Source organism: Molossus molossus, unplaced genomic scaffold, assembly GCF_014108415.1.
Source record: "Molossus molossus isolate mMolMol1 unplaced genomic scaffold, mMolMol1.p scaffold_m16_p_1, whole genome shotgun sequence".
Taxonomy (NCBI): domain Eukaryota; kingdom Metazoa; phylum Chordata; class Mammalia; order Chiroptera; family Molossidae; genus Molossus; species Molossus molossus.
Genome location: NW_023425344.1, coordinates 164,815,297 through 164,841,996, shown reverse-complemented (window position 1 = coordinate 164,841,996; position 26,700 = coordinate 164,815,297). Strand labels below are relative to the sequence as shown.

General features: G+C 38.6%; 1 protein-coding gene across 1 annotated transcript in view; it reads right to left on the bottom strand.

The window, feature by feature from the left end:
- Positions 1-26,700, bottom strand: part of NUBPL (nucleotide binding protein like) — a 241,207-nt gene that overhangs the window by 174,159 nt on the left and 40,348 nt on the right. Inside the window, exon 4 of the mRNA XM_036276141.1 lies at positions 22,910-23,000. Within this exon, the coding sequence (XP_036132034.1) occupies positions 22,910-23,000 (91 nt within the window). The remainder of the gene's footprint in view (positions 1-22,909; positions 23,001-26,700) is intronic.

The window sequence follows — 26,700 nt, the reverse complement described above, 5'->3', positions numbered from 1 at the left end:
TAAGTTACGACTGTGTTGGGGTTTTCTTCCACTCATAGCCAAACATAATCCTAGTTACTACATAATATATGTTCAAATCTATTAAATATTTCAAATTAAAATCCAAAGCTAACAAATCAGATTCTCTAATATGTTTGATTTACTTAAATGTTTCAAACACGTTTAAAAACAAATACAAACATCTAGTATCACAATGATTATTAAACATTTGTCTAAACTTACCACAAAAAATGTTAATACTCATAGATTTGTTTTATAACTAAAGAGAGTATGGTCCCAAGACAGGATCACAGAACCCAGGGCTAGAAGAAGAGTTCTACCTGGCTAGCATGCTAAATGTATGTCTGTTTGTTTGTAGTACTTAGACTTTTCAAGCCCATGACTTTTCTTGCAACCCAAAATATCATACGTTCCTTCCATTTTTAAAGCAACATCTTAACACAACACTTAATTGCCTGCTTTAACTTGGTAATATACTGTACATTACAGAAGATGCAACTAATCTCTACACTCTACAGAGTAATTGGATTCTGCTTTCTTTTCTTATGTTCTCATCTGGCTCAATGCCCACAATGCTACCTTCATTTTATTGACAGGGAAGATGCAACAGACAAATTAGTTTGTAGTTTATTGCGGTTGCTTTTACAAAATGATGACCAAGAATTAGATATGATATAAATCATGGCTATACAGAGAACCTTACATGTCCCCCAATATTTATTACTTACTTGACTCTCAATGGCTGGCCACTTATACAGTTTTATTTACCATAAGAGGTTAAAGGTAATCTTTTCAAAGGGTGACCAGATATCTTAATGAGGTCAAAAAACAGTCCACATTTTTAATGGGTGGTAATAAATTAGAAAGCAAAAAGGGAACATAAATGTCACAATATAAAAATGCCAAAACTTTGAAAATGAGTATGTCTAAATGAAGTTGCAATGTGTAAATTCAAGTACCTCACAGTGATTTCATTTTGTTCCTTGGAATTTAGGCTGAAGAAAAACATCACAGACAAGAAACAGGAAAATAAGAGATTAAGAGAATGTGATAAACCTAGTTATTTCTTTACTTCTAAAACCATGGGAGTAGGGTAAGCATAAGCATAAATAAATAAAGAAATATAAAGAACCGATTCTATGGCTTTTCCTCATTTACTTTGTATTAGGTGATTAGAAGTACATACATTCACTATATCACTTCACAATATGCCTAGAAATAATGTTCAAATCTGGGCAACCTTATTATTGAGGATACTGACAAACTGTTGATATAAGAACGTCTAAACCTGCAGAACATTTTTATAAAAATTTATTAGAGTTTATTTGAGCCAAACAGAGAATATATCTGGGAGCAAGATCTCAACAGACTGAGAAAAATGCTTCCCAGAATAACCGTTTGCAGTTTCTTCTATGCATCTGGAATTAAGGAGGGAAGATTTCATGAAGGTGGGAGAAAGCAAGGTGGGGACTGGATTACAGGACTATGGGCCCCCTTGAGGGTGGTTACACTTCTGACGAGTCTGAAAAGAGGCATTTCAAAGGCATGTTAACCTAGATGCACAGAAACAGTGGACAAGGCTTGCTAAGATAAAGATAAACCTTTTACTAAAAAAGTTATATGCCTAGCCCTGGCCGGTTGCACAGTGCTTAGAGCACTGGCCCGCAGACCAATGAGTCATGGGTTTGATTCCGGTCAAGGGCACGTACCTCGGTTGTGGTTCGTCCCTGGCCTTGGTTGGGGTCTTGCAGGAGGCAACCAGTCGATGTGTCTCTCTCACATCAATGTTTCCCTCTCTATCCCTCCTACCCACTCTATCTGATGATAAATAGAAAAATATCCTTAGGTGAGGATTAAAAAAAAAAAGTTATATGCCTGGAACTTGACTACCCACTGTGTCTGTCCAACTAGGAATTTATGATCAGATCTCCCTGTGATACTATTTTCAGTTAGATTTATTACAGCACCCCTTTTTAAACATAAAAAGTGACCCATGGCCAGGAAGACAACCAGAATAATAAGTTACATGAAATTTCACTATATGAGAAAAAGATGAGGCAGGAAGTTGTTTAGCTGAGAAAAAAAATGTAAGGTTATAATCATGGTGTATAAATATTTCACAAGTTATCAAAGAAAAAAGAATTAGAGGCCTGGCTGGTGTGGCTCAGTGGTTGAGCGCCAACCAATGCACCAAGAGGTCGCCAATTCAATTCCTGATCAGGGCACATGCCCAGGTTGTGGGCCAAACCCCAAGTAGGGGGCATGCAGGAGGCAGCCAGTCGATGTTCTCTCTCATCAATGTTTCTATCTCTCTCTCTCCCTCTCCCTTCCTCTCTAACAATTAATAAAGAAAAACAAATTTTTAAAAAAATAAAAAAGAATTGGATTAGGTGGTTCTTATGAGGGCAGAACTCATAAAAACATGAAAGTTTTAAGAAGGCAGATTTTTGTTCAAAATAATAACAATAAATACAGCTGTCATAAAATAGCAAAATCTCCCTCACTGCAAGTGTTTAGGCAGAAGGCTGATCATCATGTAGCACAGATCTGTGGACTCCATAACTTTGTAATTCCACAAACCGGGAGTTTCATACACAGCCCAAGATGCAGAACAGCAGCCATTTTCCCAATTTATTAATAATTACCAGATAGTATCCATTAAATGTTTTCAGTGTCTTGGTGGAAGGAATACATTACTTCTACCAAGGTTCTTCTTAATAACTTCAGAAAGACTGAATTAAACTTAAAATTACCCATCCATGTCTACTAATAAGTTAAAAGTAGAAGAGACAGGTAACGTACAGCTTACATATGAATAATTGCCACTATGACCCTGGCCAGTTGTTCAGTGGTTAGAGATGCAGCCTGTGCACCAAAAGGTCACAGGTTTGATTCAAAGTCAAGGGCACATACTTGGGTTGCAAGATTGATCCCCCACCCAAGTTGGGGCACATGCAGGAGGCAATCAATCGATGTGTCTCTCTCACATCAATCAATGTTTCTCTCTCTCTCTCTCTCTCTTCCTCCTTCCCTCCCTCCCTCTGTCCTTCCCTTCCACTTTCTCTAAAAATCAACAGAAAAAATATCCTCAGGCAAGAATTAACAATAAATAAATAAATACATGATATTATGATGCTTCAGAAGTGAATAAACCACTCTGATATACATCAGTATTTTCTCTTTTCCTCTGGATAATTTTCTTACGCACATATACATTGTGGGTTATGAAGTATCTACATTCTGGCAAACTTTATGAATTTTTTTATATCACTCTCCTTATCCATAAAATAACAGAGACCTGCTGATAAATTTAATCAACTATAAAAAATGTAACATTATTGCTCCCTCCCTGCTTTAATCAATTCCTCAGTACATACATAGAACACTACTTAGGAGTGACTGTATACACTAAAAAAGCAAGAAGGTAACAATGTATAAGCTGAATTTTCTTGCATTTCAAATCCTAGGTTTGTATATTGAAACATTTGTGTTTCTGAAGGAAAGAGGCCAATTACTATAATCCAGCTGCCTGTCTTTGCTTATCTGTCTCTGCTCCTCCAGTTCACCTTGTCCTCTAAGCAGAAGATCAGAAAAAGGAAAGAGAGGAAGGTCAGGGTATTTAATTTCCTGGCTTTCTATCTGTGGTGTGACCTTGGGCTAGCTGGATCCCTCCACCAAATGTCACTGCTCCTCCCAAGGCAGACATCTCTGTCCAGGTTTGGATATGCTCTCTCCCCTTACCTCCTCAGATCACCCGAGGTAGTAATTGGTCACTGTTACTTCCTAGTTACTATCCTATCTCCTGTAGTCTTCCTACACTTCTTTCACATATTTATAAATCATTCCTTTTAAATCATTCTTGAACTACTATGGGTTTCTGTTGGAAAATTACCCCAGGAAACAGATCCTCAAAATAAAACTGAGCCTACTCTAGAAACTCAGAAATAATCTATACAGTGGGAGGGAAAGGGACCACGGGTTATGCATTTAGAGTTATCAAGATTCATGATTACACAAATTCGATGAAGGGCAAGGCTGAGAGATTCAGCACTGTGACAGTTAATTTTATGCCAATTTGACTGGGCCATGGGGATCCCAGATATTTGGCTTAAAAATATTCTGGGTGTGTCTGTGAGGGTGTTTCTGGATGAGATTAACATTTTTATCAACAGACTGAGTAAAGCAGATTGTCCTCCCCAAGATGGTGGGCCTGATCCAATCCACTGAGAGCCCAAAAAAAACAAAAAAGCTCTAGAGCAGGGTTGGAGAACATCCGGCTCATGGGCCATAAAAGGCCTGCAAAATCAACATCCTATGCCTCAAAAAATTAGACTGACCAAATATAGCAGGCTAATTTTTAAGTTGATAATTTTGTATGGCCCTCGAATGATGTTATAAATATCCAAATGGCCCTTGGCAGATAAAAGGTCCCCCACCCCTACTAGAGTAAGGGAGGAAAGTCTGCCTGTCTTCCAGCTGAGACAATCCTGCCATCAGACTCAGACTGGAATTTACACCATCAGTTCTTGTTCTCAGTCCTTTGGACGCAGACTAGAACTCCACCATCCACTCTCCAGGGTCTCCAACTTGCTGACTGCAGATCTTGACACTTCTCAGCCTCCTTAACCACGTAAACCAATTCCTTATTTTCTACCCATCTACCTATCTATCTAACCTATCGCTTCTGTTTCTCTGAGAACTCAGACTAATACAAGGAGCTATGGCATCTAATTGCTCTGAAAACAAAGGTGACTTGTAAATATGGTGGACTCATCTGACTTCTTTTTTTTTTTTTTAATATGTCTTTATTGACTTGTTTTTTAGAAAAAAAGGAAGGGAGAGATAGAAATATCAATGTGAGAGAGAAACATAATCGGCTGCCTCCTGCATACCACCTACTGGGAATCAAGCCTGCAACCTGGGCCTGTGCCCTAACCAGGAATAGAACCAGGACCTCTCAGTCCATGGGATGACACTCCACTGAGCCACACCAGCCGGGCTCATCTGACTTCTTAGTGGCCTAGAGAATATGTAGTAAAAAAAGAAAACATAAAAGTTATTAACATAACTTTGCTTCCAGCCATAAAAGAGCAATACAGGATTTACCCCCTACTACCACACACACACACACACACACACACACACACACAATTAAAAACAAAAACAAAAAACAAACAGAAAACTAGATAAAACATATAAAACTACATTTTTAGACATGGGACAATAGGTAGAAGGACCATGATCCCTGAAAGAAGGGACACAGGAGATGAGCCCTATGACAGACCTGGTTCACTGCCCCAGAGGCAGTTTCCAGGAGACAGCACAGGGAGGAGGAATCCAAACAAAGCCTGGTAAGCTTACTGAGTTGAGAAAACAGAATCAGAGTTAGGAGAAGCCAAGGCAGTAAGAATTGATGAGGCAGAATATCAGAAGAGAGAACACAGAGAGAGAACTCCAAGAGAACTGGAGAGGTGAGCTGTGGAGTCTTTGGATGAGTACTCGTCTGCACTTGAGTGAGAAGGAATCCCCTGGGACTGGGGAAAGGATCAACAGAGTTCTGGAAGACTGCACATAGCCGGGAATCGTTTTTATGTTCCTAGTGTCCTAAGAGGAAAGATCTCATAATACATGGGAGAGCCCTCAGAAAGGTAATGTCTAGTACTCAGGTAAATTAGCCCTAGGTTAAAGGCTGCTCAAGACCCACTCAAAATTTAAAAGTAAGCTTCAGAAGAATTAAACTAATTCCAAGTGACTTAATTGCATTGACATGAATTGGCAAACTTCTTCTGTAAAGGACCGGGTAGTAAATATCTTAGACTTTTATACATGGCTGAACCTCTTGAACCGGGAAGTGTGTGCCAAGATATTCATGACAATTGTGGCTGAACAAAATCATATTCAATTAAAGAAGAAACAAAATTCGGGGAGACCTCGCTATCTTCCTAAAATCATTCCCATTTGTTATATAAATAAACTAAGACTTGGAGGGTTTAAGTCAACTTGCGCAAAGTAAACGAAGGTAATAATACAGGCTACAGTTAGGATTTGACTGCAAATCTCTGACTCTAAATCCCAAGGTAACCACTGTAACTTACTGCCTCACTTATAATATCTTTTGCTCTTCTATTCTAACATAACAGTATGCTATTAATTAAAGTGTTCTCTGTTGCTATTGACTACTTATAATAGTGGGGGAAAACAGCCAAGATTTATTAAGAACCTTTAAATTTATCTCACTTGTTTTTCATATTGCCTTCAAAGTTGTGGAACTTGCCCACAAGTACTCTAAAGTCCAAGATCTTTCCATCTCACCACACTGCTTTTTTTTTTTTTTTTAATCCTCACCTGAGGACATTTTTCTATTTTTTGTTCAGATAGAGTGGGAGGGAGAGAAAGGAAGAGAGAAAGAGAAACATCGACGTGAAAGGGACACATCGAGTGGCTGCCACCCGCACGACCCAACCAGGGCCGGGGACAAACTGCAACTGAGGTACATGCCCTTAGCGGGAACCGAACCCGGGTCTCTCTGGACCGCAGGTCGATGCTCTAACCAGTGAGCAAAACCACCTAGGGCTCACCACACTATCTTAATAGCAGCACAAATCATAGGCCTGAGTGGTCCAAAGAAAAGAAGTACAAGATAAACTATGTTCCCAACTACAGAAAGGGAAGAGGGAATGTAAGATGGAAACTGGAACAACTACTTGTTTGGGAAGGGAAAAGCTTACCTGAGGAATATATGTTCTCTCTGCACCTTGGCACACAGCATTTCCCCATTTCCATTAAGGCCCAAGTAATTTCTACCACATTCATGGAGCCATTCAATCTAACCCTCTTTGCTCTCCTCCTACATTATATATAACTTAAACCAATTACATGACAGCATAAAATATATTATACTCCTATTTCTAAGTGCTTATTAATCAGAATCCAAGAAGCCTGAGGGCAACTTTTATATTTTATAGTCTTTGTTCCAACATAACTGCAGTATCTGTGTTGATGATCATCATATTTAAGTATTGTATTTTAGAAAAATTTAGAAGTTTTTCAAGAACAGATTATCAACACCTTAATGTCAAGTATAGTAAGCAAAATAAATGAAGAGAAAATACCTAGATCAAATCTTTACAAGACTTATTTACAAAGTGCCACATCTAAAATAATATTTCCAGACTTTAGACACAAGCTATTTATTTATAAAGAACTCACTTCCACATTATTTTTTAAAAGAAAGAAAAAAAATGAAGTCAACCCTTTCCTGAAGTCCATAATAAGCATTACTAAACTAGAAACAAAGACTTCTGACTTCTGTTTAAAGAAACTTGCATTAAATCAGCAGTTCTCCAAGTACAGCCTCTGGTTCTCTGGAGATCCCCAAGAACCTTTCAGGTGCTGCAAGAAGGTAAAACTATTTTCATAAAATATTAAAATAGTATTTGGCTTTTCACTGGGTTGACTTTTACACTAATGCCAGTCCAAAAGCAATGGTAGGTAAAACTGCTGGCACCTGGGCACAAATGAAGGCAGTGGCACCAAACTATATTAGTTAGTAGTCATCATATTCTTCCCCACCATGCTCTACAGTAGAAACAAACGCCAGTCCACTGAAGAATGTCATGGATGAAGTAGGAAAAAGTATTTATTAAGTCTTGACCCTTGAGTACAGGTCTTTTTAACATGCTGTGTGACAAAAAAGGGAAATACATATAAAGCACCCCTGCTGCACACTGAATTATAATGGCCATTCCAAGGGAAAGCACTGTGTGAATGAGTTGTGAGCTAAACTAGATGTACTTTTTATGAAACACCACTTTTACTTGAAAAACAAACTGACACACAAATGAAGGCTCTTCAGATTTGCGTATTTGGAATACAAAATAAAATGAGCCTGTCACTACAAAGAACACAACTGACGATATGTGTAGCCTACGACAAAATTAAACTTTTCATGTAAAATTAAACTTTTTGGAAAACCTATATCTGGCCACCATGAGCTTGATAGCTTCCCAATATTTAAAAAAAGAATTGTATGATAAGATCAGAAGTAATACAGTATTAACAAATGAATGAAATGTATAAATATTTGGAAGATCAGCATAAATCAATGAACTACTATCTTCTTAATGTCCAATGCATGATATTACAAAATCCAATTTAAAAGTTAGACCAGCCCTAGCCAGTTTGGCTCAGCGGTTAAAGCGTCGGCCTGCGGTCTGGAGAGACCCGGGTTCGGTTCCCGCTAAGGGTACATACTTCGGTTGCGGTTTGTCCCCGGCCCTGGTTGGTCGTGCGGGTGGCAGCCACTCGATGTGTCCCTTCACATCGATGTTTCTCTCTCTCTCTCCCTTCCTCTCTCTCCCTCCCACTCTATCTGTACAAAAAATGGAGAAATATCCTCGGGTGAGGATTAAAAAAAAAAAAAAGTTAGACCAAAGATTTTAATATAAGATTGTGAAAAGTTCACTGATATGGTCTCAGATTCTATACTGTTAATTAAGTATTCTTAAAGAAACTACCCACTGCCCTGGCCAGTTTGGCTCAGCGGTTAGAGCATCAGCCTGCCATCCAGAGAGACCCGGGTTCGGCTCCCTCTAAGGGCACGTACCTCGGTTGCAATTTGTCCCCGGCCCTGGTTGGGTCATGCAGGTGGCAGCCACTCAATGTGTCCCTTTCATGTCGATGTTTCTCTCTCTCTCTCTCTCTCCCTCTCTCTCCCTCCCACTGTATCTGAACAAGAAATGGAAAGGTGTCCTCGGGTGAGGATAAAAAAAAAAGAAAAGAAACTACCCACTGCCCTGGCCAGTTTGGCTCAGCGGTTAGAGCATCGGCCTGCAGTCCAGAGAGACCCGGGTTCGGTTCCCTCTAAGGGCAAGTACCTCGGTTGCAGTTTGTCCCCGGCCCTGGTTGGGCCGTGCAGGTGGCAGCCACTCGATGTGTCCCTTTCACGTCAATGTTTCTCTCTCTCTGTCTCTCCCTCTCTCTCCCTACCACTCTATCTAAACAAAAAATGGAAAAATGTCCTCGGGTGAGGATAAAAAAATGTTTTAAATAAATAAATAAAATATCCCACATATATATTTGTTCATGGCAATATGTCACCTATAGTTTTAATGTCCATTTTTAATATCAAAATTTAAAAAATAGGCATAATCTCTTCATTAATTTTTTTTAATATGCCCAAATCTTGTGCTATATTTTGTGCCCTGTGGATGGAAGTTTTATCAGGGTCCAGGATTAGCTGGATTATATCACAGAAAGAATAGAAAATCCTCAATTTCCATGGTTCTTTGTCCATACCTTCACATGGTACTTATTGTGCTGAGATTTTCCATCTCTCCCACTGGAATGTGAGCTCCTCTGGAACAGAGTTTACATCTTACTCATCTTTGTCCCTAGAGCATAGCACAGAACCTTTATACACATGCTCAATAAATGATTCCCCAATGACTGATTTCCCAAAAGTTAGAAAAATATACGTTATAAAACATATTTTTTCAAGAAGCACAACACAAGTTGTACACAGTGTCTTCAAAGAGTAGTTTTAGCCAGACCAGTGTGGTTCAGTTGGTTAAGCGTCATCCCATGCACAAGTAGGTCGCTGGTTTGATTTCTAGTTAGGGCAAACGTCCAGATTGTAGGCTTCGACCCCAAGGAGGGGGCATGCTGGAGGCAGCCAAGGTTTCTCTCTCAACCATGTTTCTATCTTTCTCTCCCTCCTCTCTCTCTAAAAAAATCAATTAAAACATATTTTTAAAAAAACACTAGTTTTGTAAGTTGAAAACTTGGACATTATTATCAAATCTAAAATATAATTTTCAATTCTTATCTTATTTAGTCACTGAAAATTTTGACCACTTTCCCCTAAAAATTCCTCTTGGCTTCCAGAGTGCAGTTTTTTTCATGTCTTCTTTCTACTTCCCTGGTTACCCCTTTTCACTCTTTATTTAATCACCTTAGGTTATTTTCCAAACTCCATCCACAGTCCTATACCTGACTCCCTTTAACACTCATTTGGGTTACATGATCTAAATAAGGATTTCTCCACCTCAGCAGAACTGATATTTTGGACCAGGCAATAATTTCTTGTGGAGGGATGTCTTGTGCATTGCAGGATATTTAGCAGCATCACTGATGTCTACCAACTAGATCCTCCAGTTGTGACAATCAAAAATGTTTCTAGTCATTGCCAAGTGCCTCCTAGGAGGCAAAATCAATCCTAGTTGAGAATCACTGAGCTAAATTAACAACTTTACTATCACCTATACATATACTGCTAACTCCCAAATCTGTATCTTTAGCCCGTAGCTCTCTCCTGAACTCTCAATACATTCCAACCAATTGTTGACAAACTCTCTGGACATCAAATTCAACATAAACCTTAACTCATCACTATTTTTATTAAATGTATTCCTTTTTCCTATCTGCTCCATCTTGATAAATGACACAACTATCTACACAGTCACTCAATCCAGAAATCCAGGAGTCATCCTAGAGACCTTTTTCTCATTCTTATTCAATGAATCACTAAACCCTATTCATTCAATATTTGTAATACTTCTCAATCAGTCCCTTACTCTTCATTTCTAACTGCCACAGACTTAAATCAGGCCTTATGACATCTCACCTGGATCACTGTAACAGCATCCCACTGGGCTCTGCCTCCCATTTGGCTCTATTAGCTTTCCTCCACAATGTTGACAAAGTGATCTTCCTAGAATGCAAAACTGACCGTGTCACTCCCCTCCCTAAAATCCATTATAGTGTCCCCTAGCCTTTGAATTATACTTCAGTTCCCCCAAACAAGCATAAGACAGCATTATGACAGGTGTCTCACCTACTTTTCTGGCCCTAGTCTTACTTTTAGTAAGTCACCCACACAGTAACTCACCAACACAGATTCTTCGGTTCTGCCATGCCAAATAACTTGCATTCTGCAAACTTTTAACACATGATATTCCCTCTGCTTGAACTGTCCTCTTCACTTTCAATCCCTTTCTTGCAAAAACTCCTGGCTCATCCCTTTTTCAAACTTGGCTTAAAAATCATCTCCTGCCCTCACTGGTGTGGCTCAGTGGATAAAACATCAGCTCATGCACCAGAGGGTCACAGGTTAGATTCCCAGTCGAGGGCACATACCTGGATTGCAGGTTCAATCCCCAGCCCTGGTCAGGGCACATGCAGGAGGCAACCAATTGATGTGTCTCTCTCGCATCAATGTTTCTCTCTGTCTTTCTCTCTTCCCCTCCCTCCCTTCCGCTCTCTCTCTCAAATATAATAGAAAAAATATCCTCAGGTGAGGGTAACACACACACACACAAATCACCTCCTCCCAGAAGCCTTCTCTAAGTTCCCAGGTTTATTTAGAATCACCATCTCTGAGTTTACAAAGAACTATATTTATACTTCTATTACAACTTTTCTTATGCTTATGATCATCAGCTAGTTTTTCTTACTATAAACTCCCGAGAGCGAGGGTCAAATCTTTTTTTTATAATCCTCACCCAAGAATATTTTCCCACTTATCTTCAAATAAAGTGGACTGGGGGTGAGGGGATGGGGAGAGAAACAATGATTTGAGAAACATATCAATTGGCTGCCTCCCGCACAACCCCAACCAGGAACATGGACTGAACCACAACCAAGGTATGTGCTCCTGAATGGAATCAAACCAGTGACTCTTTGGTCCATGGGCCAACGCTCTAACCGCTGAGCCAAGCTGGCCAGGGCAAGGGATCAAATCTTATTTGAGTCTGTTGAAATGTACCATGAAGCTTTTTTTTTTTAATCCTCACCCGAGGACATTTTTCAATATTTTGTTCAGATAGAGTGGGAAGGAGACAGAGAGAGAGAGAGAAACATCGACGTGAAAGAGACACACTGAGAGGGGCTGCCACCCACACGACCCAATCAGGGCCGGGAACAAACCGTATCAGAGGTACGTGCCCTTAGCGGGAACCGAACCTGGGTCTCTCCAGACCACAGGCCAACGGTCCAACCGCTGAGCCAAACTGGCCAGAGCGTACCATGAAGCTTTGAGTGAAGAAGCTCTTCCTGCAACAATGTGAGCTTCAATGTCAAAAACATGTCTATCAAAGATGTTCATCTGGGCAACGTGCCTGGTGACAGCAAAAATGACCCACCAGTGGAAGCAGCTGGCTTCACAGCTCTCATGATCATCCTGAACCACCCAGGCCAAATCAGTGCTGGATATGCCCCTGTGCGGGATTGTCACCCCACTCATACCGCTTGCAAATTTGCTGAGCTGAAGCAGAAGATTAAGTGTCATTCTAGGAAAAGCTGGAAGATGGCCCAAAGTGTTTAAAATCTTGTGATGCTGCCATTGTTGACATGGTTCCTGGCAAGCCCATGTGTGTTGAGAGCGTCTTTGACTATCCTCCTCTGTTTTGCTATTCGTGATAAGAGACAGACAGTTGCTGTGGGTGTCATCAAAGCAGTGGACAAGAAGGCAGCCGGAGCTGGCAAAGTCACCAAGTCTGCGCGGAAAGCTCAGAGGCTAGATGAATATTATCTCCAGCGCCTGCCACCTCAGGGTTAATCAGTGGTGGAAGAATGGTCTCAGAACTGTCTGTCTCAAGTGGCCATTTAAGTTTAATAGTAAAAGACATTAATGATTATAACACAACATAAAACCTTCAGGCGGAAAGGATGTTTTATGAAACATTTGGATTTTTTCTGTCAGTTTCTAAGTTATTATTTTTAAAATCAATACTTGACCAAAATTCTGTCAGAGAATTTTGAGACCCAGTACAAACAAAGTTTAATAAGAAAAAAAAACTTATTTGATATCATAGCCAAGAACCAAGTATTTCTCATGTCTACTAACTACATAAAAGATACTCAATAAATGTTTGCTAAATAAATGAAAATAATATCTCCTTCAACATTTCACTTTTGATACAACTGATATTTTTCTTGTTGTTTTTGGTGTGTTTTTTATTTTTGGTTAATCCTCACCTGAGGATATTCTTTCCACTGATTTTTTTTTTTTTTTTTGAGAGAGAGTGGAAGGAAGGGAGGGAGTAGAGGGAGAGACAGAGAGAGAAACACCAATGTGAGAGAAACACATCGATTGGTTGCCTCCCACATGTACCCCGACTGAGGCCAGAGATTGAACCTTCAACCCAAGTACATGTCCATGACCAGGAATCAAACCCACCTTTCAGCGCATGGACTGATGCTCTATCCATTGACCCATACCGGCCAGGGCACGACTGATAGTTTTAAAATGAGGCTTAAAAAGCATCATTTAACAGCAACCATTTTTATGTTAGACCTGTGCTAGCTAGTTAAATTGCAAGCAAGAAAATTTTTAAAAGATGCTTTACTTGAATGCGTGTGTGTATCCTTTTTCAGCCACAGAATCTGTGATAAACATTTATTTTCTAAGAGCCCCAAATGTTCTTCCAATGACTATGATGCCTATTAATATATCCAAACAGAGCCATCTGAACTCATGTCCTCCTGATAACTAACACATATCTCAATTTTTAGTTACTATTCTTGCCCAAATCTGACAAGAACATTCTTGCTTATTGTGAGGCTTCTGGGTCAAGTGTTCAATACACAGTATCAAACTGAGCAATTACTTACTTGTTTGAAATAAGAAAGTGGTTACAGATGGATCTGTCTTTATCTCATGTAACTATCAGTTAAAACTTAGAACTTATATCGAGTCCCAATCCCCACAATGCTAGTATACTTAAAACTGACTGGCATTACGTGTCCCATAAACTGCAATCACAAAGAAGCCAAATTTTTAGATCTAGACTTGATACTCAGCTTCCTGCTTCCATTCTAATGTATCAGAAGCCTCACTCACCTCTCATTTCAGCCACCACTGTGACAAACAGCTCCATGTGGACTCTGATCAATATCACAGAGGAACTACCTGACCATACCTCACTTCAGGCCTATACATTGTGTACTTCTCACCTCCCACCCCAAAACTTCCCTGTTGACGCCAAAGTACAACCACCACCAGACACCACAGGACTCTTCCAGGAATCACTCATACAGAACTCAGAGTTAATACCTCCAGAGGTGAGCCTTTGGTCAATAGAAGATGAACACCACTAGGTAAATTCTTCCCCTTTTCTCCCAGATAGACTGTCCTGAGACAGGAGTTTATATAGTCCCATACAATCAAGCAATCTGTCACATTTAGCACAATCAGCTTGACAACACATCTTCATTTTCGCTCTCCTTCCTTTTCTCCTTCCTCAGTCTGGTTTTGCTCTCCCTAACCCATTAATTAGTAGTTCAAAGAGCTCTGCTTTCTCAGGAACCCAGTTTAAAACATTCCACCACTTCAGCCCTGGCCAGTTTGGCTCAGCGGTTAGAGCGTCGGCCTGCGGTCTGGAGAGACCCGGTTCGGTTCCCGCTAAGGGCACGTACTTCGGTTGCAGTTTGTCCCCGGCCCTGGTTGGTCGTGCGGGTGGCAGCCACTCGATGTGTCCCTTCACGTCGATGTTTCTCTCTCTCTCTCCCTTCCTCTCTCTCCCTCCCACTCTATCTGTACAAAAAATGGAAAAATATCCTCGGGTGAGGATAAAAAAATAAAAATAAAAATAAAATAAAATAAAACATTCCACCACTTCAAAAAATGTATATGGTTTGCATACTGCAAAGGAAATCCCAAAGCCCATTAAAATGCAAGTTGCTATTTCTGCTTTCTTTTCCTTAACTGAAAGTCCTCAGAGATAGTAGAATAAAACCAAAACCTTACTGTCACTGCTTCCTCACTCACCATTTCTCCTAACAAATACCAATTTCCAGAATAAAGAATCTCAATTAAGATCTCCTATTAGTGTCCATGTACTATGTTAACTTGGCAATGAGAATGGTCTGAGGGAAGAATAATGGGTATGCTGAGCTACTACTTCTGTTTTTCCAGGTTGTTCATAGTGCCCGGGCTGTCTTTTCCACAATGACTCAAATTCAGGCCCAGCAAGACTCTAGCTGTTGTAAGTAAGCAGAGAAATACTCAACATTTCAAAGCTACAATATGGGGCAAGGGTGGCACTGTCCCATCGTACTGAAATGTAAGCAATCATTTCACTTTATATAACATAATTCTCAAAAGTCAAATCACTAACTATACAGATTCTTTCTTTTTTTCCTAAAAATGGAAAAAGACATATAAGACAGCCACTCAGATATATCACAATGATTAACTGCTAAGATAACATCTTAAAACTATCTTTATTAGTTATAAAAATATATATATATTATGTTTGCAAATTAAGTCACTCATATATACCCACAGAAGAAAATAAAGGATGTACCTAATGTATAAGAAACTTAGCAGGAAGCTTCTTCATTTACTACACATCCATTACATACCAAGCATTAGAAAAACAGACCATGTTATATTGTCTAATAGAGGAGATAGAAAAAAATTCAACAGATAACAAAAATATTATCCTTATAATTACTGAGTAGTCAGAGAGGTATTGTGGAAGAAGCAGCACTAAAACTGAGACCTGAGCCCTTGCTGGTTTGGCTCAGCCATTAGAGCGTCAGCTTGTGGACTAAAGGGTCACGGACTGGATTCCTGGTCAGGTGGCATGTGCCTGGGTTGCAGGCTCGATCCCCGGCCCCAGTCAGGGTCGTGCAGGAAGCAATCAATGGATATGCCTCTCTCACATCAATGCCCCCCCCCGCCCCCGCCTTCCTCCCTTCCACTCTATCTAAAAAAAACTCAGTGGGAAAATATCCTCAGGTGATGATTAACAACAACAAAAACTGAGACCTAATGAGTAGAAAATAATTGCGGGGAAGGGGTGGAAGACAGCAGAAGTGGAAGGCATAGAGAGAATAAAACATGTAAGGGTCCTGAGACAGCACAGAGCTTGGCGTTTTTGAGAAACAGAGGCCACTATAACTGGTGTTCACTGAGTAACAAGGCAAACTTGTTGGAATTTAGGCTATAGAAGTAGATAGGAGAAGACCAGATGAATCATACAGAGCTTTACAGCACTGGTAATGTTACAACTGGTAATACTGGTAGTAATAATTTATACCACTTGTCATGATATGAAAATATAATTTTAGGATATAATTCTTAACAATTTGTAGGCTAGTGAAGTTTCCAAACTGAAAATTAGAGAAGGCTTATAGCTAAGGCTTATAGCTAAGCTTATTAAGCCTCCCAATGAAATACTAGTTTATTTTCTCCCACTTCTGTCAAGATTGCTCTTTTAAAGAAAAGACTGATTCATTGGGTCAATACCATAGATAATATTGAAGAAAGCCAGTACTGTTATGTCCCATACTGGTGGCCAGAGCAAATTTATCCAATCTTTTTAAAAAAATTTTTTTCACTGTGGTAAAATATTCTAATATAAAATTTGCCATCTTAATAATTTTTAAATGTATAGTTCGGTGGTATTAAACACATTCATAATGGTATCCAACCATCACCACCATCCACCTCTATAACTCTTTTCATCTTATAAAACTGAAACTCCACACCTATTAAAAAATAACTCCCCATTTCTCCCTCCTCCCAGTTCCTGTCAAGCACCTTTCTATTTTCTGTCTCTGTGAGGTTGACTACTCTAAGTACCTCATATAAGAGGAATCATACAATATTTCTCTCTTTTTTTTTAGGAATCATACAATATTTCTCTTTTTGTGACGAGCTTATTTTACTTAGCATAATGTCCTCTTGGTTTATTTATCCATGTTGCAGGATCTGTCAAAATTTCCTTTACAAGGCTGAACAATATTACATTGTATATAAATACCACATTTACTTATCTAGTCATCCATTCATGGACGCTTAGGCAGCTTCCACATTATAGCTACACTGAATAATGCTGCTATGAACATGGGTGTGCAAAATCTACCCAATCTTGCTAAACAAGATGTCATTTCAATCCACTACCCTGTATGGATGCATACCAAGTACACAAACTCTAGAGCAGAAGTCCAGAAGAAAGTGAAAAAAAAAAAAGCCTTATTTCATTGGGTATTTTCTGGAGGTTCAGGTGGTTAGCGTGTCTAATTTTCCTTTCTCTAGTTAGCCCCACCAATTTTAGATCATCAAAACTTTCCATGCCTCTTAATATATATAGTGTCATTACTGATGGCCTCTTCCCTTTTCCCATAGGATTCCCAATTCATAGATAAATATTCCTCACATCTTCCATTTTCAAAATTCATTTGACCTGCTGCTTTCACCAAACTACTTTCCTTTTTAAATGCTTTACTTTCTGTTAACCTTTTTAAAAAGCAGCATATGTTTTGATAATGTACCCCCAAAATGTTTCTAATATCTAGTGAATTTATTAAAGTAACTATGAATCATCATAGCAGCACTATTTACAATTGCCAAGATCTGGAAACAGCCCAAATGTCCATCAATAGACGAGTGGATAAAAAAGGTGTGGTACACATACACAATGGAATACTATGCAGCTATAAAAAAAGAAAGATCTCTTATCCTTTCAGACAATGTGGAGGGATCGCAAGAGTATTATGCTAGGTGAAATAAGCCAATCAGAGAAAGACAAATACCACATGATCTCACTTATTTGTGGAATACAATGAACAAGGTAGACTGATGAACGAAACAGACTGAGAGACATAGAAAGGAGTATGGTTCAGAACGACAAACCTCAGAGTAGAGGGGTGGGGGGGATAGATGAGATGAACCAAAGAACTTATATGCATGTATGCATAACCAATGGACATAGACAACAATGCAAAGGGGGTGGGGGGCAGAATGGGGAAGAGGGGGTCTAGCAGGGGGAAAAAAAGAGAAACATCTGTAACAAAAATAAATTAATAAAAATTGGAAAAAAAATTAAGTAACTATGAATCAATAATAATGAGGTCTATCTTATTATTTTATCCTCACCCAAGGACTTTTTTTTTTTCCTTTATCTTCAGATAGAACAGGAGGGAGAGAGGGAGAAAGAGAGAAAGAAACATCGATGTGAGAGAGACATATCGACTGGTTGCCACCCACACGACCCCAACCAGGGCCGGGGGCAAACTGCAACTGAGGTACATGCCCTTAGCGGGAACCGAACCCGGGTCTCTCTGGTCCGCAGGCCAATGCTCTAACCACTGAGTCAAATCGGCCAGGGCAATGAGGTCCATTTTAAAACATAAAAATTTTGCAGGGCACATAAAGAAGCACAGAGTGTTACAAATAAAATTACAAGCTAAACCTCCCACTAAATAACAATAGTAAGTTCTTTTTCCTTTTCTCATCTGAGAGAAGATACTGAAAACGTTCTGATAATTTTGAAAAACATTGAAAATCATCAAAAGGTTAGGAAATAAGAAAGGGGAGAGAAAAAAAAGGTGTTTGCTTGTTTTTATAACCAGAGGCTAGACTGGAAAAGAGAACTGTGAAATACAAATAGCCTTATCAGATTACCCCATTACAAATGTACTATACTACACATCTTCTGGATAGCTCTCTGACATAAGTCAAAATGTGAAAGTATAGAACACCAATCTTGTCTTTCGACAGATGCTAATCCTAAACAGATAGTAGCTACTAAAATACATTTAGTTGTTCTATAATTATTAAGGCATCCTTCAATGATTCACTTGCTACAGCCCCTGGCTAAGCCAGTTTGCAGTACAGCAAGTAAAAGTGCAAAAAACAGCTGGCTAGTCTTCAGCTCAGGACTGTCAAAGGAAAGGGAAAAGGGTTTACCACACTAACAGATATTTAATTCAGGTCTATTCAACAATCTGTGCAGGAAACAATGAGCCAAGTAGAAAGATAGGCAGACTTTTGTTTTGATAAACAAGGGTGATAGAATTCTTCACAGAACATAGACCTCATCTCTGAAATATTTCAAAGGTAAAAGCACCTAAAGCCAGAGCAAACCAAAACAACTTTCTAAGATTCCCTCAACCTATGATTATGTTAGGAATATCACCCTGTCTTAATATTCCAGGTATAAAAGAGGTTATAAAAATAATTCAGGAAAGTAGCAAATAAAAAGTCATGTCTTGTAACAGTGATTATGGAATACATCCCAAAACCTTTCCCAAAAGATAATCAGAGAAACTGTAGCATCAGATAAAACCCAAGGGTCCACAAGACAATGACAAGAAGCAGCAAATTATAAATGAGAAGCGTTGGGAGCTCCACTGCATCAGAATTTAATCATCCATCTCAACAACTTCAGTAACATTCCTAATTCTAATCCCAGGAAGAAAACAGCAAGATGACTTCAGAAATAAGTAGAGTTCCCTCTCATTCTTTATGCATTTAAATTACCTTTGAGAAATCTTAGTTGCTTCCTTGTAGTTCTTACTGGAAATGAGTACTACTATAAAAGGTCATTTGCCCAAACTAATTTTCCACAATTTCTCTGTCTCATAAGCCCACACACAATTCTTAAACTTGAAAAACACTTAATACCTTAAGACAGATAAAGCAGAACACTGTCATGAGGGCAAAATTTCTATCTCCCAAAAACAGAAAAGACAAGTGGATCCTACTCAAAAAAGTCTCATATTTAATCATTAATAAGCACTATGTCATCCTTGATAAAATTATTTGACATTTCAATTTTAGTAACCTCTCTCTGCAGGCTTTAAAATGTTCCCACTCTATTAGCTAAGGACATTAAAATACATTCTTTAGTAAAACTAAGTAGTAATGAATTCATAAGTATTCTGAAAATGATTTATCATCACAAAACTGTGAAGGAAAGCAGATATTTCTACTAATAAGAGTCATTTGAGAAAGCTTAGTAAAAATCCTTAACATGATCACAAAAAAAGAATATTTACATTAGTGAAGTGCAGCAACACATCTACGTGTGCAGTTACCACTTATTCACTTGCAATTTCAAATGAAAACCTTTCCACTCAATAATTTCTAGGGCTATAATTTGTCTATATTGTAATATGAAATTTGAATATCATATTGTTTGGAGAGTTAAAAAGACAAATAACTGGTATTTGTTCTTTAAAAAAAAAAATGTATATTCATGCTTAGATGATAGTTTCCCCAACTGTCCATGAATTTTATTCTAACCTCCATTAGTTTCCCAGAGCAACTGGTCATTTGCAGTCATTACAATGTCAACATGTTGCGGTTTCTGTATAATACTCTTTCTATAAACTGGCTAGACTTTCCATTACCAAAATTTTGTATAAAAACATATAAAAATCACTACTGTCATTTTAAACTGAGGGAAACAATCTCAGCCTAAGAAACCCAAAACTATTATAAAGTTAAATTTTTCTCCAATTACTGAATTCACTTCTTTAGAATCAAATATTAAATTTCTCTTGGTAATCAAGACTAAAAAGTCACATAACTTCAAAAAGTATGGTTTTTCTACAGTCTCTCCCCAATCCCATCCCCCACCCCCAAAAAAAGATATGAGAACGTGAATAAGTGTTTCTCTGCAAACACTAACATGGAATTTTAAAATAAACAAATTGACCAAAACTACATTACCATGCATGTTTAAATAATGAGAAAGGGACAATCCTGAAGTCCTACTATCCCTAAGACTGTCTAGCTAAGTCCACTAATGAGAGGAACATATACAAAGCTGAGATTCCACTCACTGGTCTATCTCCCCAAAATCTAAACTGCTGAAAACAAATCTTTCACAGGTTTCTTTATTGTTAATTAGATATTTTCACACTGCATTGTGTGTTCTGTAATAGAGAGTACAAAAGAATAAATTGACATGATAAAATATAGAAATGTCAAAATGATGCCAATTAGTATAATGGTGCCAGGTTTATCTAAGATTCAAAAGATAATTTATAAGTGGGCTTTTAAGAATCCACATTCTTTTAAGTGAATGCCTTAAGATAATTCAGTTTATTTCTTGGGGGACTTAATATCAGCTTATCAACAAAGTATTCTTTTCAAGTTCTCCAGGATTTCCGATAGCTCATCTTTACCAGAAAGCTTATGTAATAATGGCAGACAATTTGCAAACATCAAATTTAAGATTATAACTTCAGTAAAACAAAAAGGAAGAAATTAAAGTTCACTCCGAGTATTTACGTTGGCACAGACTGAACAGACTACTGCAGAAAAGACTGACACCAGGGGCTCCAATCTGCCATCACTCATGTGCTGCATGCACCCGCTTTCACATTACTTTAATCAAGAAACAGACATAATGAGTCCATCATTTAAGCCAGGTATGTGAATTCATTACTGCTGCTTTGTAAAAGTCTGACATCTTGACTCATGTCATATATCTGCAAACTAAGTATGAATGCCACTAAAATGACAAAGAACAAAAAAACTAGAATAACTTAGCTTTTTAAGTTTATATTTTCATGAAACGAGTGGGTGCTTGCAATATAAAACTGCTAGGGTCAATTTTATCATCACTAGATCTTCAAGTTCCGTTCAAAATATTAAGAAGAATCCTTATTGTCTCATAAATAATTATCCAGAATTTAATATTGTGATTGACTTTAACAACTAAAATACAAACAAAAGCATCTTAAATAGCAGACAACATCTATAACTAACTTTTAATGACAACAACAAAAGAAACACAGTATGTAGATAATCCAATAAATACTCTTTAGTAAATACAGTCATTTTGTTCTAGATCCATGGAAAATAAAAAGTCCAATAAGAAACAAAAAGAAGTTATTCGATTTTATACTCATTATAATTAGAAATAAACTTTTCACTTAAAACCAATTTTCAAGAAAAGTTATTAGTTGTTCCAATTTTTCATTTTTTGATCATAGCATTTTCTTGTTCTTTTTTCTAATCCTCACTCGAGGACATTTATCCGTTTTTTGTTCAGGTAGAATGGGAGGGAGAGAGAGGAACAGAGAGAGAGAAAGAAACATCAAAATGAAAGGGACACATCGAGTGGCTGCCACCCGCATGACCAACCAGGGCCGGGGACAAACTGCAACCAAGGTATGTGCCCTTAGCGGGAACTGAACCCCGGACTCTCTGGACCGCAGCCCGACGCTCTAACCGCTGAGCCAAACCGGCCAGGGCACACTTTCTTGTTCCTAAAGCTTTACATTTGATAGCTTTATGAGAAAAATGTAATAACAAGAATAGTAGCCCTGGCCAGTCTGGCTCAGCGGTTAGAGCGTTGGCCCGTGGACCAAAGAGTCCCGGGTTCAGTTCCCGCTAAGGGCACGTACCTCGGTTGCAGTTTGTTCCCAGCCCCAGTTGGGGTTGTGTGGGTGGCAACCATTTGATGTGTCTCTCTCATATCGATGTTTCTCTCTCTCTCTTCCCCTCTCTCTCTCTCCTGCTCTATCTGAAGATACATACAAAAATGTCCTCGGGTCAGGATTAAAAAAAAAAAAAAAGAATAGTAAATATTAAAAGATTTACTCAAAAAAATTACTCTTTCCTATTGATGGCACTGAAGGCTGGGGAAAGAAACTAACATTCTGGGTTTGTTTGTTTTTTAACACTTTAAGACAGGTATGACAACAATCTGATTAGAGAAAATAATTTTCATCTCTTCTAACACAAATATGTTATATACTTTCTATTCAAATACTTCCATAGAGCCACACATTTAATATGAAGAGACAATCGTGATGAGCTAACTATTGATCACTTACTATGTGCCAGATAGTGTCAAATGCATTACACTTACAGCAATTTTGTAATTGAGCGATTACTCACAGCAATCGTTAGCCCTGTTTTACGTATGAGGGCGGTACTGAGGCACAAAGAGGTTAAACAATTCACTCAAACCCACACAGTCAGTGACAGATCTGGAATTCAAACCCAGGCAGTCTAGCTCCATATCTGATTTCAGAATTACTATATTACTCTGAGTGCACATAATACATAGTAAAATGCCTGACTTTTATTTAGTACCAAGCAGGTAATAAATACTAAATAAAAGTGTAACTATTATCATACTATTTATTTCTTTTTACTTACTCTGTGATAATTCTGGACTTCCTTTAAGATTCATCATCTTTGGAATTGATGGGCCATACACATCCACATCTAACAAACCAATCGCCTTTGACTGTAAGAAAGCAGAATTTACCATTAGATTATTCCCATTCTTCATCGAAGATAAAGCATATAAAAACAGTAAATTCGACTACAGAAAAGACAATTTGCAAAAAAAAAAAAAAAAAAAAATCCAAATTCACAACCTAAACTTTCAAAGCAACAGTAAGGTAAAAGAGCACAAACTGCTTTGGGTAAACACTTTTTGTTGGTTTACTAGAGAACTGGCCAGACAAATCCACTGCATACACATTGTGGTTTAGGTTTCCCATACAGTCTCAATCACAGACTAAGACTTTTTTATCTAAGAACTAACAAATTACATGCACACAGTGTTAAAATAATGATTGAAATGACCAGCAATACCCCAGGAAGATGTAGCATTAACTTTTGGAAAGGCAATCTAACACACCAAAGAATACAAAATTATAGAAGAAATCATAGAAACAAGATCATAATTAAAGCAAGTGAGACATTCTGATGTAGACCTGGCATGGAAATGCTCAGGAGGATAGTGGCAGACATAATAGAGAGACAACCTCCTATGTGCAAGTAACAGTTACACAAGAAAGGTCTTCTGGAGATTTATAAACAACCAAAACTGCTTTCTTTGATGACCCACCCAGCTGCCCAAAGGCAGAATATCCTGACTGTCCTCTTCACCAGCTGCCAGTTAAATCAGCAGCTCACCCAAAGAAAGGTAAACAAAATTCACTATTCCCAAATACGTCTGTTTTTCCCTTCTCCCCCCTTCTCTTTTTCCTTTGATAAATTAAATCAATCTGTTATTGATATTTTTCATATACAAACAAACAGCATGCTATTACTAACTATATGCCTTTGAGTTATGTTTCACCAAGACTTACATTCTCCTCACTCTCTTCCTGTATCCTGTCAAGATAAAACCTCTCAAAAAACATTTTTTTAACTAAACAATCCTCATCTTCCATGTTATCTACCTATTTCCAGACACAAAATCACTTTTTAAACCTTGCTGTCTGGTTCCTATAAATACACAAAATAAAGTACATTCAACATTTATGTCCCTAACTTTATATTGACTCAAATGCAGTTCTAAGAAAACTATTGAATGTCCCAGTGTGACACAGAGACTAAAAGACTAGGGATTAATATCTACCTCTACCAAAACATCAGCTTATTGTAAAATAAATGAGAAAACAAGAAGAACACTTACCTTCAATATGGTAGTATATAAAGTTTAGGTTTAATGAACTTAAGTGTTAGCTTTTAAAAGGTAGAAACATTCAAAGAGAAATTCTGACCCACTTTAACTCCTTTTGAAACCACAAACAAAAGAATATTAGTTGAAGAGTCTGCTAACATTGTAATTATCATCCTAGAATTTCTCCTCTTTTCCATCTTTTCTCCTAACATTTACAAAAACTAAAAAGTACCAGAAAATAATAATAAATGCCAACAAAAACAAAAAATATTTTAAGATTCTTTTTCCTTGCTCTCTTATATTACTGCTGGTTTTATAATAACTAGAAAAGGTTAGGTCCCAGGTTGCAAATTGATCTTCTAAAAATACCTATCAAGTAAAATAACAGCTTTTTAAGTTTATATTTTCATAAAACAGGAAAACAACTAAGAGGTTCTTACAATATAAAACTGGTAGCCTCAATTTTATCATCACTAGATCTACAAGTTTCCTTCAAAATGTTAGAGAAAATCTATCCTGTCGTCTAGAAGAAAACTATGCCTTCTAAAAGTGAAGACTTCAGCCCTGGCTGGTTTAAGTAAGCAGTTAGAGTGTCGGCCCACAGACCAAAGGGTCTCAGGTTTGATTCCTGATCAAAAGCACATACCTGGGTTGCAAGTTCACTCCTCAGCCCCAGGGTCATGCAGGAGGCAACCAATCGATATGTGTCTCTCACATCGATGTTTCTCTTTCTCCCACCCTCGCTCCCTTCCATTCTATCTAAAAATCAATGGGAAAATATCCTCAGGTGAGGATTAAAAAAAAAATAAAAACAAAAAATAAAAAAATAAAAGTGAACCCTTAGGCATCATGGTTCAGGACAAAACTAAAGATCTACACTAAAATTTGCTGTAGTAGGAGTATACTTTACATATATGTAGATGGCTGCTAATGTCCATTATCACATAAGAATAAAGAGAATGGGAGGAAGATGACAAGACTTTTAGAGTTCCTCTGCATTCTAGACAATGGGACTAAAAACAAGGAAGATTCTTCTATATTAGGTTCTCTGCATACTCTCCCTAGAGTAGTTACCCACTGATCTAAACTTAGTAGCAATGCTTACATATATCAAAAAGGAAAGAGAGGAGCCCTGGCCGGGTGGCTCAGCTGGTTGGAGCATGGTACCATACACAAAAAGATTGTGGGTTCAATTCCAGTCAGGGCACACACCTAGGTTGTGGGTTTGAGCCCTGGTTGGAGCACATACAAGAGGCAACCGAGATATATCTGAGAACCAAAATGGCGGCGGAGTGAACGGAGCTACACAGACCGTCTCCCAAAACCAAACTGGAATTACAACTATAACACAGACAAATCGATGGGAAAAAGCAACAGAAAAGCAGTTTGTGAGGACCACATAACCAGAGACACTGACTCGATGCTGGTAGGATTGTGAAGGTGCGAGACGGGGGCTGGGAGCCCATGGTTGGCAGCTCGGCAGCGGCCTTAGCTGGGAGCAGCCCACTCAGGATAAACACCCAAGTGGCTCGACAGCGCAGAGCCGGGAAAGAGGCTAAAAGAGCCACAGCCACTCACCTTGGGCTCCGGCAGAGGGAGGGCAGACCGGACTGGAACTGCGTGGAGACCCTCAGGATTTGGACGGCACTCAGAGCTTTTGCTGAGTTGTAGCCATGCAGGACAGTGGCCATCTTGCTCCTTCCCAGGGCTCTGGGGAGAGGCAGCAGCCCCTCCCTCGGAGATATAACCCCAACTTGTGGGTCATTGAAATGTTCATTGAGGCTCATTAACAACAAGCATCTGCCCCACCCTCGGGAAATCACCTTTTGCTGAGTGAGGGAGTTTTTCAATCAACTGACAAACCAAAACTCTTCAAGTAAACTCAACTGCTAGCCTCCAGGCAAACAGGTAGAGGATAACAGTACCTTTCCTGGGCTAGCAACTGTAACCAGGAAAGTAACACTTCACAGTGGTGTTTAACGTGGGTCCTCCCTCGCTCATCTAAACCCAGGAAAGGGAGCCACAAACAGCAGAACACCAACACCCACAGGGAAAACTTGACAGGCTCCAAAGACCACTGTGATAGCCAAAATGGTAAAACACAGAAACAGAAGCCAAATGAAAAAACAAGACACCTCCACCGAAGATGAGATCAATGTGGAGCAGTTAGGCAAGCTACCAGAGCTAGAATTCAGAGCCATGATCTTGACGAAGCTCAACAGCATGAGTAAGGACATAGAGATGCTGAAAATAAACCAATTGGAAATTAAAAGCCACCAAGAAGAGATAAAAAATGAAATATCTAAAAGGAAAAACACATTGGAAGATCTAAAAGCAGAGTAGAGGAAGCTCAGGACCTCAACAGTGAATTAGAAGACAGGGTAGAAAAAAAATCAACCAATAAGAAAACGAAAAGGAAAAAACGATTTAAAAACAGGAAGACAGCTTAAGAGAACTGTGGGACAACTGGAAACGTAATAATATTCGCATCATAGGAATCCCTGAAGAAGAAGAAAATGAGCAAGGGTTA